The 15,485-nt window shown below is 38.3% G+C and overlaps 2 protein-coding genes and 1 non-coding gene across 8 annotated transcripts in view; all 3 read left to right on the forward strand.

Moving 5' to 3' along the window:
- Positions 1 to 188: 188 nt before the first annotated feature.
- LOC135089267 (spindle assembly abnormal protein 6 homolog) lies at positions 189 to 10,419 on the forward strand. Of its 6 annotated transcripts, XM_063984723.1 has the most exons (15): positions 2,234 to 2,312; positions 2,524 to 2,624; positions 3,220 to 3,415; positions 3,742 to 3,926; positions 4,426 to 4,594; positions 4,926 to 5,123; positions 5,709 to 5,866; positions 6,385 to 6,506; positions 6,804 to 6,910; positions 7,076 to 7,219; positions 7,543 to 7,750; positions 8,269 to 8,516; positions 8,742 to 8,854; positions 9,423 to 9,551; positions 9,970 to 10,419. In XM_063984723.1, the coding sequence occupies exons 3-15, from the start codon at positions 3,248 to 3,250 to the stop codon at positions 10,097 to 10,099; spliced, it is 2,079 nt and encodes a 692-aa protein (XP_063840793.1). In that variant the 5' UTR covers positions 2,234 to 2,312; positions 2,524 to 2,624; positions 3,220 to 3,247; the 3' UTR covers positions 10,100 to 10,419. The 6 variants fall into 6 exon arrangements, with proteins under 6 accessions (XP_063840797.1, XP_063840791.1, XP_063840798.1 ...); XM_063984727.1 differs by lacking the exons at positions 2,234 to 2,312; positions 2,524 to 2,624 and adding an exon at positions 189 to 400; XM_063984721.1 differs by lacking the exon at positions 2,524 to 2,624 and having other exon boundaries at positions 2,171 to 2,312.
- A 1,590-nt stretch (positions 10,420 to 12,009) lies between these two features.
- The window catches only part of LOC135089268 (uncharacterized), a 77,537-nt gene continuing 74,061 nt past the window's right edge, over positions 12,010 to 15,485 (forward strand). The window contains exons 1-2 of the mRNA XM_063984730.1: positions 12,010 to 12,367; positions 12,636 to 13,452. The gene's annotated coding sequence lies outside the window, so the exon portion shown is untranslated. The remainder of the gene's footprint in view (positions 12,368 to 12,635; positions 13,453 to 15,485) is intronic.
- Trnap-agg (transfer RNA proline (anticodon AGG)) lies at positions 15,375 to 15,446 on the forward strand. Its single transcript has one exon. It is a non-coding gene; the product is annotated as a tRNA-Pro (tRNA).

Genomic DNA, 15,485 nt, shown 5'->3' on the forward strand with positions numbered 1-15,485 from the left:
ATATTTAGAAGAGGAAAGAAACTGAGAAAAATAAGATAGTAGTAGTAGTAGTAGCAGTAGTAATAGTAGGGTTGCCATACGTCCGGATTTTCCCGGACATATCCGGAAATCAGATAACGAAATCTGCGTCCGGGGGGATTTTTGAAAATCCCTTAAATGTCCGGAATTTCACCTTCCATCATTACTAACTGTTAAAAAATCACATTTATTAAATTTTCTTGGGTTGAAATGATGGAAGCGAGAGAGAGAGGGGTTCACCGAGTGGCAGCTGCTTTGGTTTGGTTTCGGTCAAGACTCTGACGTGTATGGGTCCTGTATGAAGTCGGTGCTCGCAGCCTTCCCAACGCCGCCTCACTTGACGTCGCGCTCGCGCCCCAATCTTTCACCATCTCTGATAGGGGTTAGTTTGGATTACTGTTTGCGGCCTTGTGATCTCGTCATTACAACTATTACTTGTTCTTGTCAAGATGCCCAAACGAAAGTGTAAATTCACTGCAGAGATGCAGAACAAACTCCCGTGCTTCAAAAAATTAATTTGCATGTTTTCCATATCATATCAGGACCATAATCAGGTGTTAGTGAAGGTGTCCGGAATTTTGATAGTTCATATATGGCAACCCTAAGTAATAGTAGAAGTAGTAGTAGTACCGTCCTATTGCTTTAATTTCCTGTCTATCTAATGTTTTTGAATCTATCCTCAACAGGAAGATTCTTAAACATCTATCACTTCACAACCTTCTATCTGATCGCCAGTATGGGTTCCGTCAAGGCCGCTCTACTGGTGTCTTCTGGCTTTCCTTACTGAGTCTTGGTCATCCTCTTTTAGAGATTTTGGTGAAACTTTTGCTGTTGCCTTGGACATATCAAAAGCTTTTGATAGAGTCTGGCACAAAGCTTTGATTTCCAAACTACCCTCCTACGGTTTCTATCCTCTCTGTAACTTCATCTCAAGTTTCCTTTTTGACCGTTCTATTGCTGCTGTGGCAGACGGTCACTGTTCTTCTCTTAAATCTATTAACAGTGGTGTTCCTCAGGGTTCTGTCCTGTCACCCACTCTCTTCTTATTATTCATTAATGACCTTCTAAACCAAACTTCTCGTCCCATCCACTCCTACGCTGATGATACCACCCTGCACTTTTCCACGTCTTTTCATAGACGTCCAACCCTTCAAGAGATAAACATATCACGCAGGGAAGCCACAGAACGCTTGACTTCTGATCTTTCTAAAATTTCTGATTGGGGCAGAGCAAACTTGGTATTGTTCAATGCCTCAAAAACTCAATTCCTCCATCTATCAACTCGACACAACCTTCCAGACAACTATCCCCTCTTCTTCAATGACACTCAACTGTCCCCCTCTTCTACACTGAACATCCTCGGTCTGTCCTTATAATCTGAACTGGAAACTTCACATCTCATCTCTAGCTAAAACAGCTTCTATGAAGTTAGGTGTTCTGAGACGTCTCCGCCAGTTTTTCTCACCCCCCCCCCCCAGCTGCTAACTCTGTACAAGGGCCTTATCTGTCCATGTATGGAGTATGCTCCACATGTCTGGGGAGGTTCCACTCATACTGGTCTTCTAGACAGGGTGGAATCAAAAGCTTTTCGTCTCATCAACTCCTCTCCTCTAACTGACTGTTTTCAGCCTCTCACCGCCGCAATGTTGCATATCTAGCTGTCTTCTACCGCTATTTTCATGCTAACTGCTCTTCTGATCTTGCTAACTGCATGCCTCCCCTCCTTCCGCGGCCTCGCTGCACAAGACTTTCTTCTTTCTCTCACCCCTATTCTGTCCACCTCTCTAACGCAAGAGTTAACCAGTATTCTCAATCATTCATCCCTTTCTCTGGTAAACTCTGGAACTCCCTGCCTGCTTCTGTATTTCCACCTTCCTATGACTTGAATTCCTTTAAGAGGGAGGTTTCAAGACACTTATTCATCAATTTTTGACCACTGCTTTGACCCTTTTATGGGACTGGCATATCAGTGGGCATTTTTTTTTTTTTTTATTAGATTTTTGTTGCCCTTGGCCAGTGTCCTTCCTACATAAAAAAAAAAAAAAAGTAATTGTTGTTGTAGTAGGAGCAACAGAAGCATCATACTACTACTACTAATAATAATAATAATACTTTGAAACTCATGTTGTGAAAAGGAGAGAGAGAGAAAAAAAAAAAATAGTGTTGGTTGACTGGCCCCGTTATAGAGACGTTACCGCAACTTTTGATCGTCAACAAGACAAAAATACAAACACTGCCTGAGGTTAACTTCTCGTGTTTTTTAGTGGATAAAAACTCAGGCGCCCCATCCAAGGGTAAACTATTTATGCGTGCAATTATATCATGATGTATTAGAGTGATAGAGTTATATACGAATACTATGTGAGGTGAATAAGGCAGATACAGGGATATTTTAATAAGCTGTGACATTCCGTTGAGTCTGATCACCCAAGTATTTATTTCTTATTTCACACTTAGTCACGCTCGACACTTCCACATCATTGTCAGTATTTCTGAACACCACAGTGATAAGACACAAACTTTCTTGTGATTGGAGTGCCCCATGACAAGTACTGACATTTCTGAAGACCGTATCCTCTGCGGCGCTGCGCCCACGCCAGCCCCGGGTGAGTGGTGGCTGTGTGTGGCGTAAGGTTTGATTTGGAAGTGCTCATAACTGTTTACTGTTACATATGAGAATGTTTTGTACAACCTCACTAAAGAGATGGTGCTCTTAAAAAAATAGCAAAAAGAAAGTCTGAAATTATTATTAGATTAATTTTAAAACTCATTAAAATATGTGATTATAAAATGGTGCTTTAACTGGCCACAACAAAATTTATCCAAAGACTAGCTGGCAGTTGTGGCATTAGCCAACCCATCAAAAAGTTAATTTTATTCAAAATTTCCTGTGTTTGCTTGCCTCTAGTTTGATTTAGAAAGAAACTCACATTCACCATGTGATGCAGGCCTTTACACATGCATGGATGATTCATAACATTATCATGATCAACTAGTCAGTGTGAGTGGTGCCTCAATAGCTGGAGAACATATTTAGCAATGAGCCAATAGAAATCCACAGCATAAAAAGAAAAGCTTCACTGTGAAATTAATAGAATAGGGTTTTCTGAGAATTTACTTAATATGCCCTCAATCATTACATTAGCTTTTTTTTTCAGTGTATATTTTATTCTATATTATATTCTTATATCCTATGAATAGTATTTGATGAGGTGTCTGGTGGCAAGTAATGGGAGTGTTGATGGAGTCCGTCAAGAGCAGTGGAGGCGGGGACATCCTGCTGGAGCAAGATGTGGTGATGCAGGTGGTGGAGGCTGGGGCTGCAGTGGCCTCGGCTACCCAGCGCTCCCTCAAGCTGCTGGTGGAGCTGCGCCTCAAACCTTCTACTCCAGCAAAGGTACTGGGAGGTTCCTGCTCCTCTTGCTTTATGATCTACAATTCAGTAACAAATCCAGAGCTTTTAGTGAATGGAATGTGTCTGCATTGTACAAGTATAAAAAGTTGATTATGTTTATGTTCATATTTCACTCTTGCCTAACAATCACTCATTTTCAAGGTAACATGTTTGGTTTCCTCCAGTGCTCCACAGTTCATTCCTTCATCTTTGTTAGGCATGCTGAAACTTTGTTGCCTATTATCATCATTCATTTAGTTCACAATTCATACACTGGCTTCTACTGCATATGTCACTGTTACTTTAGTGCTGTAATTTGTGTATCTCAGGAGCTTCTTGTGCGGCTGACAGATGAGCAGGACCCTTTTGTGCTGCTGTCGTGTGTGGTGCGGGAAGAGGACTATCACACCTTGAGGCAACGACAGGGCCTGCTTGTTGACTTTAGTGCTTTTCCTCACAAATTTGTTGAGTTAGTGAGCTCATGTATTCAGGAATCAAGCAAGGAATCTCCGAGGTGAGGACAAATTTTGTTATTCATTTGTGTCTTTTTCATTATAATTTTGAATATTTTTTAATGTGAGCTTATATGGACTATGTGTCTCATTTTTTTTATATCCAGCCACTGTATATTGTAAAAAGATGATAAGGATTAAGGATACACTTCTCAGATGTTTGTATTTAAATACAGTTATAAAAGAAAATTTCTTATCTTTTCTGATATGCAGGTAAATTTTTGCTTTTGAATGTTAAATCAATGAATTTTCAAAATTTTGTATAATTACTTGTTTTACATATGAAAACTCAAAAATTTGCTGCAGAGTTTTAAAAAATGCATTTGAGAAAGACAACCCATGGTTGACTTGGATTTTTACATTTTCAGTTTATGAACACTTAAAAGGAATATAACTCATTTGTGACTTACAATTTACTTGTGCATCTAAATTTTTTGTGTTGCCATTGTTGTCACTGCATTCTTTGTTGTACTAGCTTATTATTTACATTCATTGGTGTAGGTTTTTGCTTGTACTGCGCTACTCTGAAGATGGTGGAGGCGGTGGAGCAACTCTTGAAGTGATAGAGGTGAACATTTTCAAGCACCTGTGTCATCTGGCACTGACACTCACACCTGCATCTACACAGCTCAAACTGACCTACCTAGCAGATTGTTGTAAAGTCTTGAAGGTAATCTTACCCGTATATATTGTTTCAGTGAAATGAGCAGTAAATTATCTTTCCCCAAAGTATCCAAGAGTACAATCATCTCCCATGTTAAGCAGCCAATAACTCCACTCATGGCAAAGATAATAAGGCATTACCTTCTCAATCATTATCCATATCTCGTCTTCTTCTGAAATGTGAATTTGTGTTATCCTTGCCCGTTCTGTACCCTATGATATGTATGATAGTGTAATGTGTATAACAGTATGTATAACATGCGTATGATATTCTGTCCACACACACATATAGATGACTTGTTTACAGCTGTGTTGTCATGTCTCTCCCAAACACTCAGGCTAAGGTGACAGCAAAAGAAAGAGAGGCAGCAGAAAATGAACACCAGCTACGACAGGAGGTGCGACATGCCCATGAACTCCTGAGCAAGTCCTCAAGGGAGCTGGAGCAGGTACGTGCCGAGCTGAGCCACCAGGCAGCAGTGTCATCAGAGAAGCAGGCACAGCTGATCAGCCAGGAGAAGGACAGGATGCTGAGGGTCAGTGAATGTTCTCTACTTTGTGATTGCTTGTACAAAAAATAAATAAATGGTTATGTGATTATCTGATATAATAGGAAAAAGGAAAAAAAAGAATAGCTGCATGTCATTTGTTTAGAAATATGTAGTTATCTATTAATTCCTGGATGAACATGCCAGAAAATGTATGCACATACTTGAATTATAATATAATTGAAAAGCTTCAGTATCCAAATTACTTTTTATCTAAACTTTTCTTCCATATATTCTCTTGAATGGAATGATACTGTACTATTTGAATTTACCTGTATAGATTTATTTGAATTTACTAATTCCAGAAAGAAAGTGATTTGAATCAGTGGTGAAAAATATAAATAAAAAAAAATTGAGTTATGCTTAATCATGGACAAAATTTATATGCACCCACTATCACTATGCTTAATATTTTCCCTCACATCTCAAGTCAAACAGTCAGCTAACAGTCTTCTTATGAAACCTCACAATTGATAAGTCCTTAAAAATCAAGGGATTCAAAATTGAGAGAAAAAACTAAACAGTGGAAATGTCTGTGTTGTGTTACTTGACCACACCTGTACTTGCCCACAGATGCAGAGTGATGCAGACAGGAAGGCAGATCGTGAGCGGAGGGAGCTGGAGGGTAGACTGAACCAGCACATTGAGCACCTGCAGGCTAAGGTCACCTCACTCACCTCACAAAACAGTGACCTCTCAGAGAAAAGACACCGAGCAGAAAGCAGTGCAAGGTATGAGAAAATATATCTTCTGTTACCTTGGATATCTCAGTCATATTATATTGAAATAGACAACTGTTATTTGCACTGAGTTTGTTGCTTTTTAAAACCTTTCTTACTTGCTTCATGTCAAGAAAACCAAAAACATTATAATTTCTGTGAAAAGTTAATGTTCATATACCCTCATCCTACACGTGTTTTTGAGTGTGTTCACTGATAACAGAACTAATGTAAGACTTATTTTTTATCCCTTTGAAACATTGCCTGGCTGCACACATTGTGGCTGAGTATTGTGTCTGTGTACCCTGCAGTGTAAAAACTGATTGATAGGAATAAACCAAGGGTATTAGGAAATTCCTTTCTCTGTATTTCTGTTATCACAGTGAAATAAGACATAACATCTTGTTTCAGCTACCTCTTTTTATGGGGGATGTCTATCTTGTACATAGCATGTATATAGCATGAGAGAGATGATAAGGAACATGATTTAATATGTCAAGATTACATACCTTTCATATTGCACTTTACAGGGAACTACGAGCAAGATTACAGAGTGCTGAAGGGGACCTGGAGAGATGTCGACAAGAGCTTTCCCATACCAAGAAGCAAAATGCTCGCATTGATCAGGATAATCATTCCAAAAGTAATAAAAGTAAGTTAACCCTCTAACTGTTCTGTTAGTCTTCATGACTGAGTTTGTTGATTGATAACTGAGAACTAATGGAAGGAGACCTAGTGGCTGTAAAACAGTGAAGTATTACCAGTTTTTTACAGGAATTTCAGCTTTTTCTTATTTTCTCTCAAAACAAGTTAACCAAGGTGCTCACTGGCCAGCAGCACCAAATAGACATATGTGGATACTTTTAATTTGCACCACAATATATTAAGTTTTAGGAGAACTCATAGCACTCAAACAATTAACATATTGCACCTTTTATCAAAATATCAGTTCGGGAGTTGGAGTCTCGTGCGTCGCACCTCGAGGGAGAGCTGAGGAGCCGAGAGACAAGCCTGGCCCACACACAGCAGATGATGGAGACGATACAGCAGCAGAAGGTAGGATGGTGGGCCATCATCATCATCATCATCATCATCATCATCATCATCATCATCATTCTCTTCATCATTATCAGTCTCTTTTATTCCAGTTTACCATTTGATCATTTGCTGATTTATATGTTGCTGTAAAGTGTAACAACAGTGTTTACATTTCTGTGCCAGACTACCCTTGAAGCAACTCTTGAGGAACGCCGGCAAAAATTACTGAAGCGAGAAAATTCCATCCAACTTATTTATGCTGAGCTGCAGAAGAGTCTGGAGATTATTAAGAAGCTACAGAAGAGAGTCAAGGAAGAACACATGGCAGTAAGAATGCACCAAAATTTTGTCACAAATATTTAAAATTTTGATTTCTGACAGTATAGTTGTCTTTTTAGTGGCACAAGTATATATAATTATATTTTATTAAAGCTCTATCCCATCCACATATTTCCATTTAAACCCTCACCAAGACAACTACTCTGTGGGTGTAGGTGAAGCTTAAAGATTTGATGGCATGGCTTAAAAATATACACATCTCAATATACTGCTGATACTGTAAGAGACAGATTTTTCCTTAATCTTCTGTAGATAAAATGAAACATCTGTGTGTGTGTTTATATCTAAATATTTTACCCTCGTTGCCTCAGAGCAAAGTCAGAGGAACAGCACTAATGGAACAAGAGAAGATATTGGCAGAGAAGGACTCAAGGTTATCCCAAATGAGTGAGCAGCTACAGGCGACAACTTCCAAGCTCTCTGAACTCACATTAGAAAGAGACCAACTCCAGAAGAAGCTGCAAGACTCCACTGAGAAATTACACGAACAGGAGAAAACTCTTCAAACTAATGAGAATGGTGAAGTAGATTTGTACCATAGTTGGATGTTTAGTGAAACATACTTTAGTTTTCCAATAAGAATGTAAGGGAAGCTGCAAGAAACTGGCAGACCTACAATTGATAGTTTTCTTTATAACAGCTTTGTTCATCCATCATTCTTGTTCATAAATTTGTGTAATCTTTTAAAGTTGCCCATTGACTGCACTAACACCCTAATGACAGAGTCTATTCTTGTTATCTACCATCTGTTTGAAAACCAATTTTTCAGTTTCCTTTTTCTAATCTAACTTTATCAAGCTTGAACCTATTCTGTTTTGTCCTGTCCTGATCATAAACCTTAAGGATCTTGTCTATTGCAACTTTGCTATATTCTTGTTGAGATTGCTTGAATATGAAGAAAGACATTGAAGTCACCTCCAGTAAAAAGAAGAAAACTTACCACGTAACCAGTGATATACCAATTGTCACAACTCATTACCTTATATAGGTCATCTTATTATATCTTTGATCTTCATACCTCATACTCCTTGCTGCAGTGATCTCATGGCTGAACAAGCAACTCAATGAGGCAGAGACTACAGGAGCCATCACCAGGCGGGCACCACTCACTGAGGCATACCTCACCTCCCACCGGCCAGCCACCAGCAATATGAAGTCTCTGGGATCACAGTTAGCATCAGGAACTCAGCCAAGTCTTGTGCTCCACTCCACACCATTGTCCACAGCACCTTTTCCTCAGGCCATGGGTGCTGGGGGCTCGGCAGGCTCCACCCACACCACACTGGTATGCTCAGGTTCTTTTCCAGTACAGAGTGTTACTAACTGTCTTTGTATAGAGATCTTGTAGTGTGTATTATTTGCATGTAGACATTTCATGATGGAAGATTTTGTTGATTAAAACTGATTTACAGTAACAGCAGTGTGAAATGCCTTTATTTGGATAGTTACTCTAGACTGATAGATTGATGAATAAAAATTATTGCATGTGAACAATATCTGTTGTTTCCAGAGCTCCATCCGTCACTTGGGTACCATTCCTCCCATACCTGAGGAGATCAGTCCCCGGGCCTCACAGGACTTATTGCCAGGCACTGAGAAGGCGGCGGTTGCTGATAAAGAAAAGTTAGTTAATCATAATGATGAAATACATTAAATCCTCAATTTTCTGGACTATGATGGGAAGAAAGTTTTTCAAAATATGTAAGATTTTTTTATTTTATTTTTTTATTTTTTTATTTATTTTTTTTTAGGATGTTAGAAATAGTAAATAATTATTTTACATTAGTACATATAATGACTACCATAGATACACATCCCAAATTTCAGTGGTATAACCATATAAAAGTGCAAAGTAATGCATAAGATGTAATTGGTGGTTCATTCAACCAAATGTTTTCCATTTTTTTAGACTGTCCAAATTCTCCAGATCCTGAAAATTTAAGGTTATGTATCTCTTCATTTGAGAATGAGAAATGTGTGTGTGTGTGTGTGTGTGTGTGTGTGTGTGTGTGTGTGTGTGTGTGTGTGTGTGTGTGTGTGTGTGTGTGTGTGTTGTATTACCATCCTGTTAACAGTTCAGGTATCTATGGTATTCTGTCCATTTAATCTTGCATTTGAGAAGGCTCAGTATTTGATAATATTCTAATGTTTGTAATTTGTGCTTTGAAATATTTTTAATATCTAATTTCAGCAGTGGTGGTTTGGATCCCAAGTACTTGGAGCCAACAAAACCTGCAAGTATTGGAGTGCGTGGTTTGCTCAGAGCTAATGCTTGTAAACCCTCCACTGTGGAATCAGATCCAAAGGCACCAAGTAATATGTAAGTTCATTGTTGTGGGTTTTGTCTTGGACAGATGTATAGTTTAAAAAATTTTGTTATGGATTGAATATGTATTAAATTTTTCAGTATTTTACATTCACTGTTTACATATTTACACAGTACATATTGACATGTCATTCTTGTTCTTCTCTTGCCATTTCCTAAGTGCAACTGATCTGCACTTTGTATGATTCTAATTGAATCATCATTGTCCATTGCATCTTTTGTTGCTCTCATTCTTTGCAACTTCACTTCAAATTCCCATCTCCATTGCACTCCACCATAACCCTTCAGCAAGTGTTCTCCAGCTCTTGTAATTGATTCATTATCTCTTCTTACACAGCATTGATAGCAAGGGTGTGAATCACTTTCCCTCATTCAGTCTTGACCATGAGTCAGATCTTTTCTTGTGTTACAGTCCAGCCAGAAGACCTGGAGTGTCTGGGGTAAGGAGAGGAGGACCCACTGGAGACACAAGAGGGAGAGGTAGAGGCTCAGATAGCACTGGGCCAAACACACAGCCTTCCAGCTACTTCCCTCGCACCTGAGCACTTACCCACTTTGTCTTTCATGTACTTAGCAATATAGAAATAAATGTACATATTGAATGATATATATAAAAGTAACCTTTCCTTGCAATAATAAAGAGAGAAAAGGATGTGAAGAGAATGAGAGGCTGAGAGTATGACAGAACTGGAATAAATGGATACTTGTCACAGCAAACAGGTATTGTTCACAGCTGATGGTACTGTTTTATCATGGGGATGTGTTCTAATGATATGCTAAGAGTGCTCCATTATTGTGAATATTGTTTGACTATTTTTATGGTATGTAATGGATTCTAAGTAATAGATTATGATTATTTTCAGATGTGTTATATTTTACATCCTAGGAAAATGGAAAGGGTAGGTAATGTAGCCAGGAACAACATTTATTGAGAGAAAAAAGGGTGTCGGAGATCACTAAAAAGACAGTTCACAACATTGTATTAACAACAAGCACAGTTTCACATTTTTACAGTGTAGAGTTGTCAGATTGAAGGAGTGAAAATTACCACTAAAAGAAAACAATTGCTAGACTAACAGCACTTCAATTTTTAGTCTGGTGTCGAAAATATGCTGAGATAGTGTGGTGGTGGCTAATCTCTATCAGAGGTGAGAGTTACTGTGCTCTACCATGCCATCTTCTGTATGCTTTCCCTTTCATCATTTTACCTCATGATGGTGCTGGGCTGAAGTCTCATCCTTGTCTGTTTTCCCTATTTTTGCAAATGGTGATGAAGATTTTCAGATGCATCCTACTCATGGTGGGTTTGGATATGTAGGCAGCCATCAGAAGGTAACAGTTGGTGTGGGAATTGCTGGGACTCGGGTGTTTCAGTCCAAGCAGTCATTACACACAAATTGCAGCTATTGTAACTCTGGCATAAATCTTTGTCATTTGGTCTTGCCGTGGTCATGATTATTGTTCCTGTAATAAAATTTTCGAATAGTCCTCTCGCGAGACTTTTTTTTTAAGGATATATGAGTATGTGTGTGTGTATGACGAGAGAAAAATAGAACATACAAATGAATAGTATATTTATGCTGTCTTAAATAAGAACCACAAGCAGATCGTTTCAATGAAATTTATAGGAATGTTACCATTATATAAGGTAACAGCCCTGTTGGTAATAATATAAGCGAGAGAATACCGAAATTGTTGCATCACATGTGCCTTGCATCCTCGCAGCGTCTCGCCAGCATTGTTTAGCCACTTATCCTTAACAAGACACGCCTTTCACTCCGGGGACGCAGTGAATGTCTGGCAGGAACTTGTGGCCTTGGAAGTGAAAATGAAAGTGAAAGTGACAAATTGCGTTCAGCTCAATTATCAGCATCTTGATATTTGCATTACGATAGCAGGAATTATATTTTTATTATAGCATTCAGAACATATGTAAACGTTGTTTTCTATAATCTATATCTATCTATATCTATCTATCTATCTATCTATCTATCTATCTATCTATCTATCTATCTATCTATCTATCTATATATATATATATATATATATATATATATATATATATATATATATATATATATATATATATATATATATATATATATATATATATATATATCATTCTCCGTTTCAAATTCACGCAAAACCTATGAATTATTTCTTTCATAACATTCATCAACATCACTTGATCAAGCGCTGTTGTCTGGTACTAAACAGAGGAGGCAGCTCGCGCAAGACACGCTCTGAAATCATTTATGTCATTTCCTCCTTTGCTTCCTCCATAGTGTCTAGCGGCACAATGTAAGAGATGACAGAGGCGGCTGGTAATTAGCTGGTATGAAGCCGCGTCTGAGGGAGTCATCTACATCAAAGGGCCGGAAAAAGAGCTTCCTCTTAAACACTTTCCCAAGGGAGAGAGTTCTTAAAAGGCACTACAACTCGCTTGTAGTCACAGTGTATCTCCTCTCATCGCCCCGCATCGTTCTTCGCCTCTCCGCGGCCACCATCATGCCAGCCTCCCTCGCCACCGCGGCTGCCGCCTCCCACCACATGGAGCGAAGCCTGAGAACTCTTGGCTTTGATCTCACCAACATGCTGAAAACTTTGGACCTGCAGACTGTGGGCTTGTTGGGTCTTCTGATTCTGGCTGGCATCCTCCTCTTTGACCTGTTCGCCAAAGGGTCAAACTACGGTCACGCCTCCTATCCCGGGAGTCTCGGCAGCGGCACTTACGCATCCTACGGCCGGAAAGGTCTGTTGGATTCCTCGGCCTCAGGAACTTCCCATCTAGAGCCTTCTGCTCGCACCAGGTACTGCCATGTGCTGCTCAGTTCAGTTATCGAAAAGAAACTTATAAAGCTATATCGTGTTCGTAGGTTGCTATTCTAGGTTTCAAAGTTTGCGTACTGCTCAGTTTGGTTACGGCGAGGTATTAGGAAATATTTTAAAAACAATATACTGCAATAAATGTGCTCCTAAGCTGCTGATCCAGGATTAAATGTTGATATCAGTATACTTCAGTTTATCCTGCTGAAGTTATTTATACACTCATTTCACTATTATCTTCAATCCACCCAGCCGGAGCTTGGAGTCCGTGACGCAGATCCTCGAGTCCCTGGCAGAAGCCGCAATGAAGTATCGAGGACGTGACGCCGATGAGGAGCAGATTGAGCCTAAGGAGCAGCATCTCAATTAGTTTTAGACTAGCCATCCAGCACCACCATTTGTGGCAGACGAGATAAAATGCATCAGAAAAAAAAAAAAAAAGAGTTATTGTGTTCTGACGATGAATAAGAACCAAAAAATTATAATTAAAAAAGTTTGTAGCTGATACAGAGTTGATTTCAGCTGTTGTCAGAAGAATATTGATATCATGTTTTAAAGAGGGATTTGAGACTATAACAGGTTTTTAAGTCCTAACTAGGCTATTTATTTTAATTTTATTAATGTACACTAACTATAGTATTAGATAAAAAAAAAAACTAACAAAAGAAACGAAAGATAACTGGAATAACTAGCACATTTTTCTGCTCAGTTTATATATTATTACGTATTTGATGTAATTACATTGTTTCACCTTATAAAATGTATCTTAAAATATTGTTAGTATTTTTGATGATATATTTACATCAAAATATGCAAGGTAAACATTAAATCACTAACATCAAAGCATTCAGCGAATCAGCAGGTTCAGGTGTTGGAAAATGGCGGTGTACAGGCAACGGGAGAGTGACTATTGGTTTTCTGTTGTTTTTTACTAACTCTTTCTACATGTGCCAAACCCAGAAGCGTCATGTGAGCATACCAATTGACAGTATTGATGTGGGCTGGAGCAGATCACGCTAATTAGGTCAGTGAAGCCCAGCAAGTCAGATCAGCGATTCAGCAGTGCGGGGTGAGTGCTGGCAAGGTTTGTTTACACTCCTCTCGGTTATCCTGATGTGGCAAGCTCGGACTGCCAGTTTTCAAATTTGTCAGTCCTCTGTCCCTTGATATGTGAGCTAAGGATAGGAGAAGTAAATGTTGAATTGGTGCTAAGATTGGTACATTAGACTATTCTGCTACTCTGTTGGTCTTCCATTGATGGATATATTTGCAGCTCTTATTTCGCTTTTTTTTTTTTTTTCTTTTTCGGAGCCGCTCACATTTTTGTTTTATCTTGACAAATGTTGATGTTTCTCTTTTTGTAGTTTTCCATTGTGGTTAGGCTACGTAGTCGTTGTCAGAATAGATATTGCGTAAGAGTAGATGGCATTTGTCGCTTAATCTTCTCTGAGCTAACCTTATCTTTTCTCAGCATTTATATATATATATATATATATATATATATATATATATATATATATATATATATATATATATATATATATTTTTTTTTTTTTTTTTTTTTCTCACTTGCTCGTTTATTTGAGAATCCCTCGACAATCTTACTAAAAAAAAAAAAAAAAAATAGGCATTTAGATTTAAGGTAAGCTGTGACTCCTCTATATGTTATTTATATGAAATGGTATTGTAAACTTGCACCACAACATTATCAATTTAAAGAGATGTCATGGCCATAGCATTTTGAAGCCTTCTCTACCCAACCGAGGAAATAGGTTGTTTGTTTTCAAGCAGTTTACATATTCTTAGTAGTTTGTTAAGTTGTTCGACGATATGTACCCAGCTGTATGCCTTTCAAGATATCCATAAAGTCAATGTCAATAACAGTACATTATTATTCCCCCATAAATATAAATTCCTGTATACATTAAGGTACTTTGTTGTATTCTAATTAATATTTCACTCAGATTTATAGACAAAAGGGGAAGACGGGAAGTTTTCGAAACAGGCTACATGTTCTCTGATTTTAATATTAGTCTTATCTCTTACTCTATAAAATGCGTTCCCTGATCTCTGTCATTTGTCAAACTAAGCTTTCTGGTTTTAATATTATCTGTTGGGCGTATGTACCACGATTTCGATACTGTTATATTAGACAACGTTCCTCTGTTTTGACATTTCATTGGTAACGTTCCTTTATATCAGTATTATTCCTAGGCTGCGGTTCCCGATTTTAATATCTTTTAACCTCTTGATTGCTACATCTTTCCTTAATTACTACACACTCTGAGACATCTTTACTTGTTCTCTACAGCCATATGGGTAAAAATTGCAAAATCTTTTCTTTTTAATCCCCTACTTTCTTATAGATGCTTATAAAATTTCATGCATTACATCTGGTGCCGTTAGTTGTTTTGTATCACAGTGAAATTTTAAGTTATGCTCCCCCGCGTCAGTATGAACTACGTTTCCCTGTTTCAGCGCTATCGGTTAGGCTGCATCACATTTTTATAATAACGCTAAAGTCGATCCTGGCAGTGCCTCCCTACATTACTAATTTGTTTTTGTCTTAGCATAATTGAAGGTAAGTTTATTGGTTGGGAGATAATGCTTCAGTTTTTAAGTTTTCGTTAGCTTTCTCCATTCCTTCCCCCATCTATCCCCATACATAATAATAAAAAAAAAAACTATTGAGGGACCGCGATACCCGAAAATCAAGCAGTGCGAAAGATTTGCCTAAGATATTGCAATACTTGATTCCATTTTCTTCAGGTGAGGAAGAACTGTTAATTTTAAGGGGGAACTAAATCTTATTGAGCCCAAGAGAAAATTCGGAATCCAATTTCTCTCTCGTGTTGTAAGTGTGCAGAGAAAAATAAATAAAATGAAAATGAAAATGTCTGGTGACCTGCATAATTTCCGGTTAAAACACGCAACTTGAAGGTAGACGGGTATACTTTGGGTTTATTGCATCATTTTGCTTATTTTCTCACCGGCCTGATGGTCTAGGGGTATGATTCTCGCTTAGGGTGCGAGAGGTCCCGGGTTCAAATCCCGGTCAGGCCCATGTGAGAAAATTTTACTAAATTGCTCAAATCACAAGTA

Source organism: Scylla paramamosain, chromosome 32, assembly GCF_035594125.1.
Source record: "Scylla paramamosain isolate STU-SP2022 chromosome 32, ASM3559412v1, whole genome shotgun sequence".
Taxonomy (NCBI): Eukaryota; Metazoa; Arthropoda; class Malacostraca; order Decapoda; family Portunidae; genus Scylla; species Scylla paramamosain.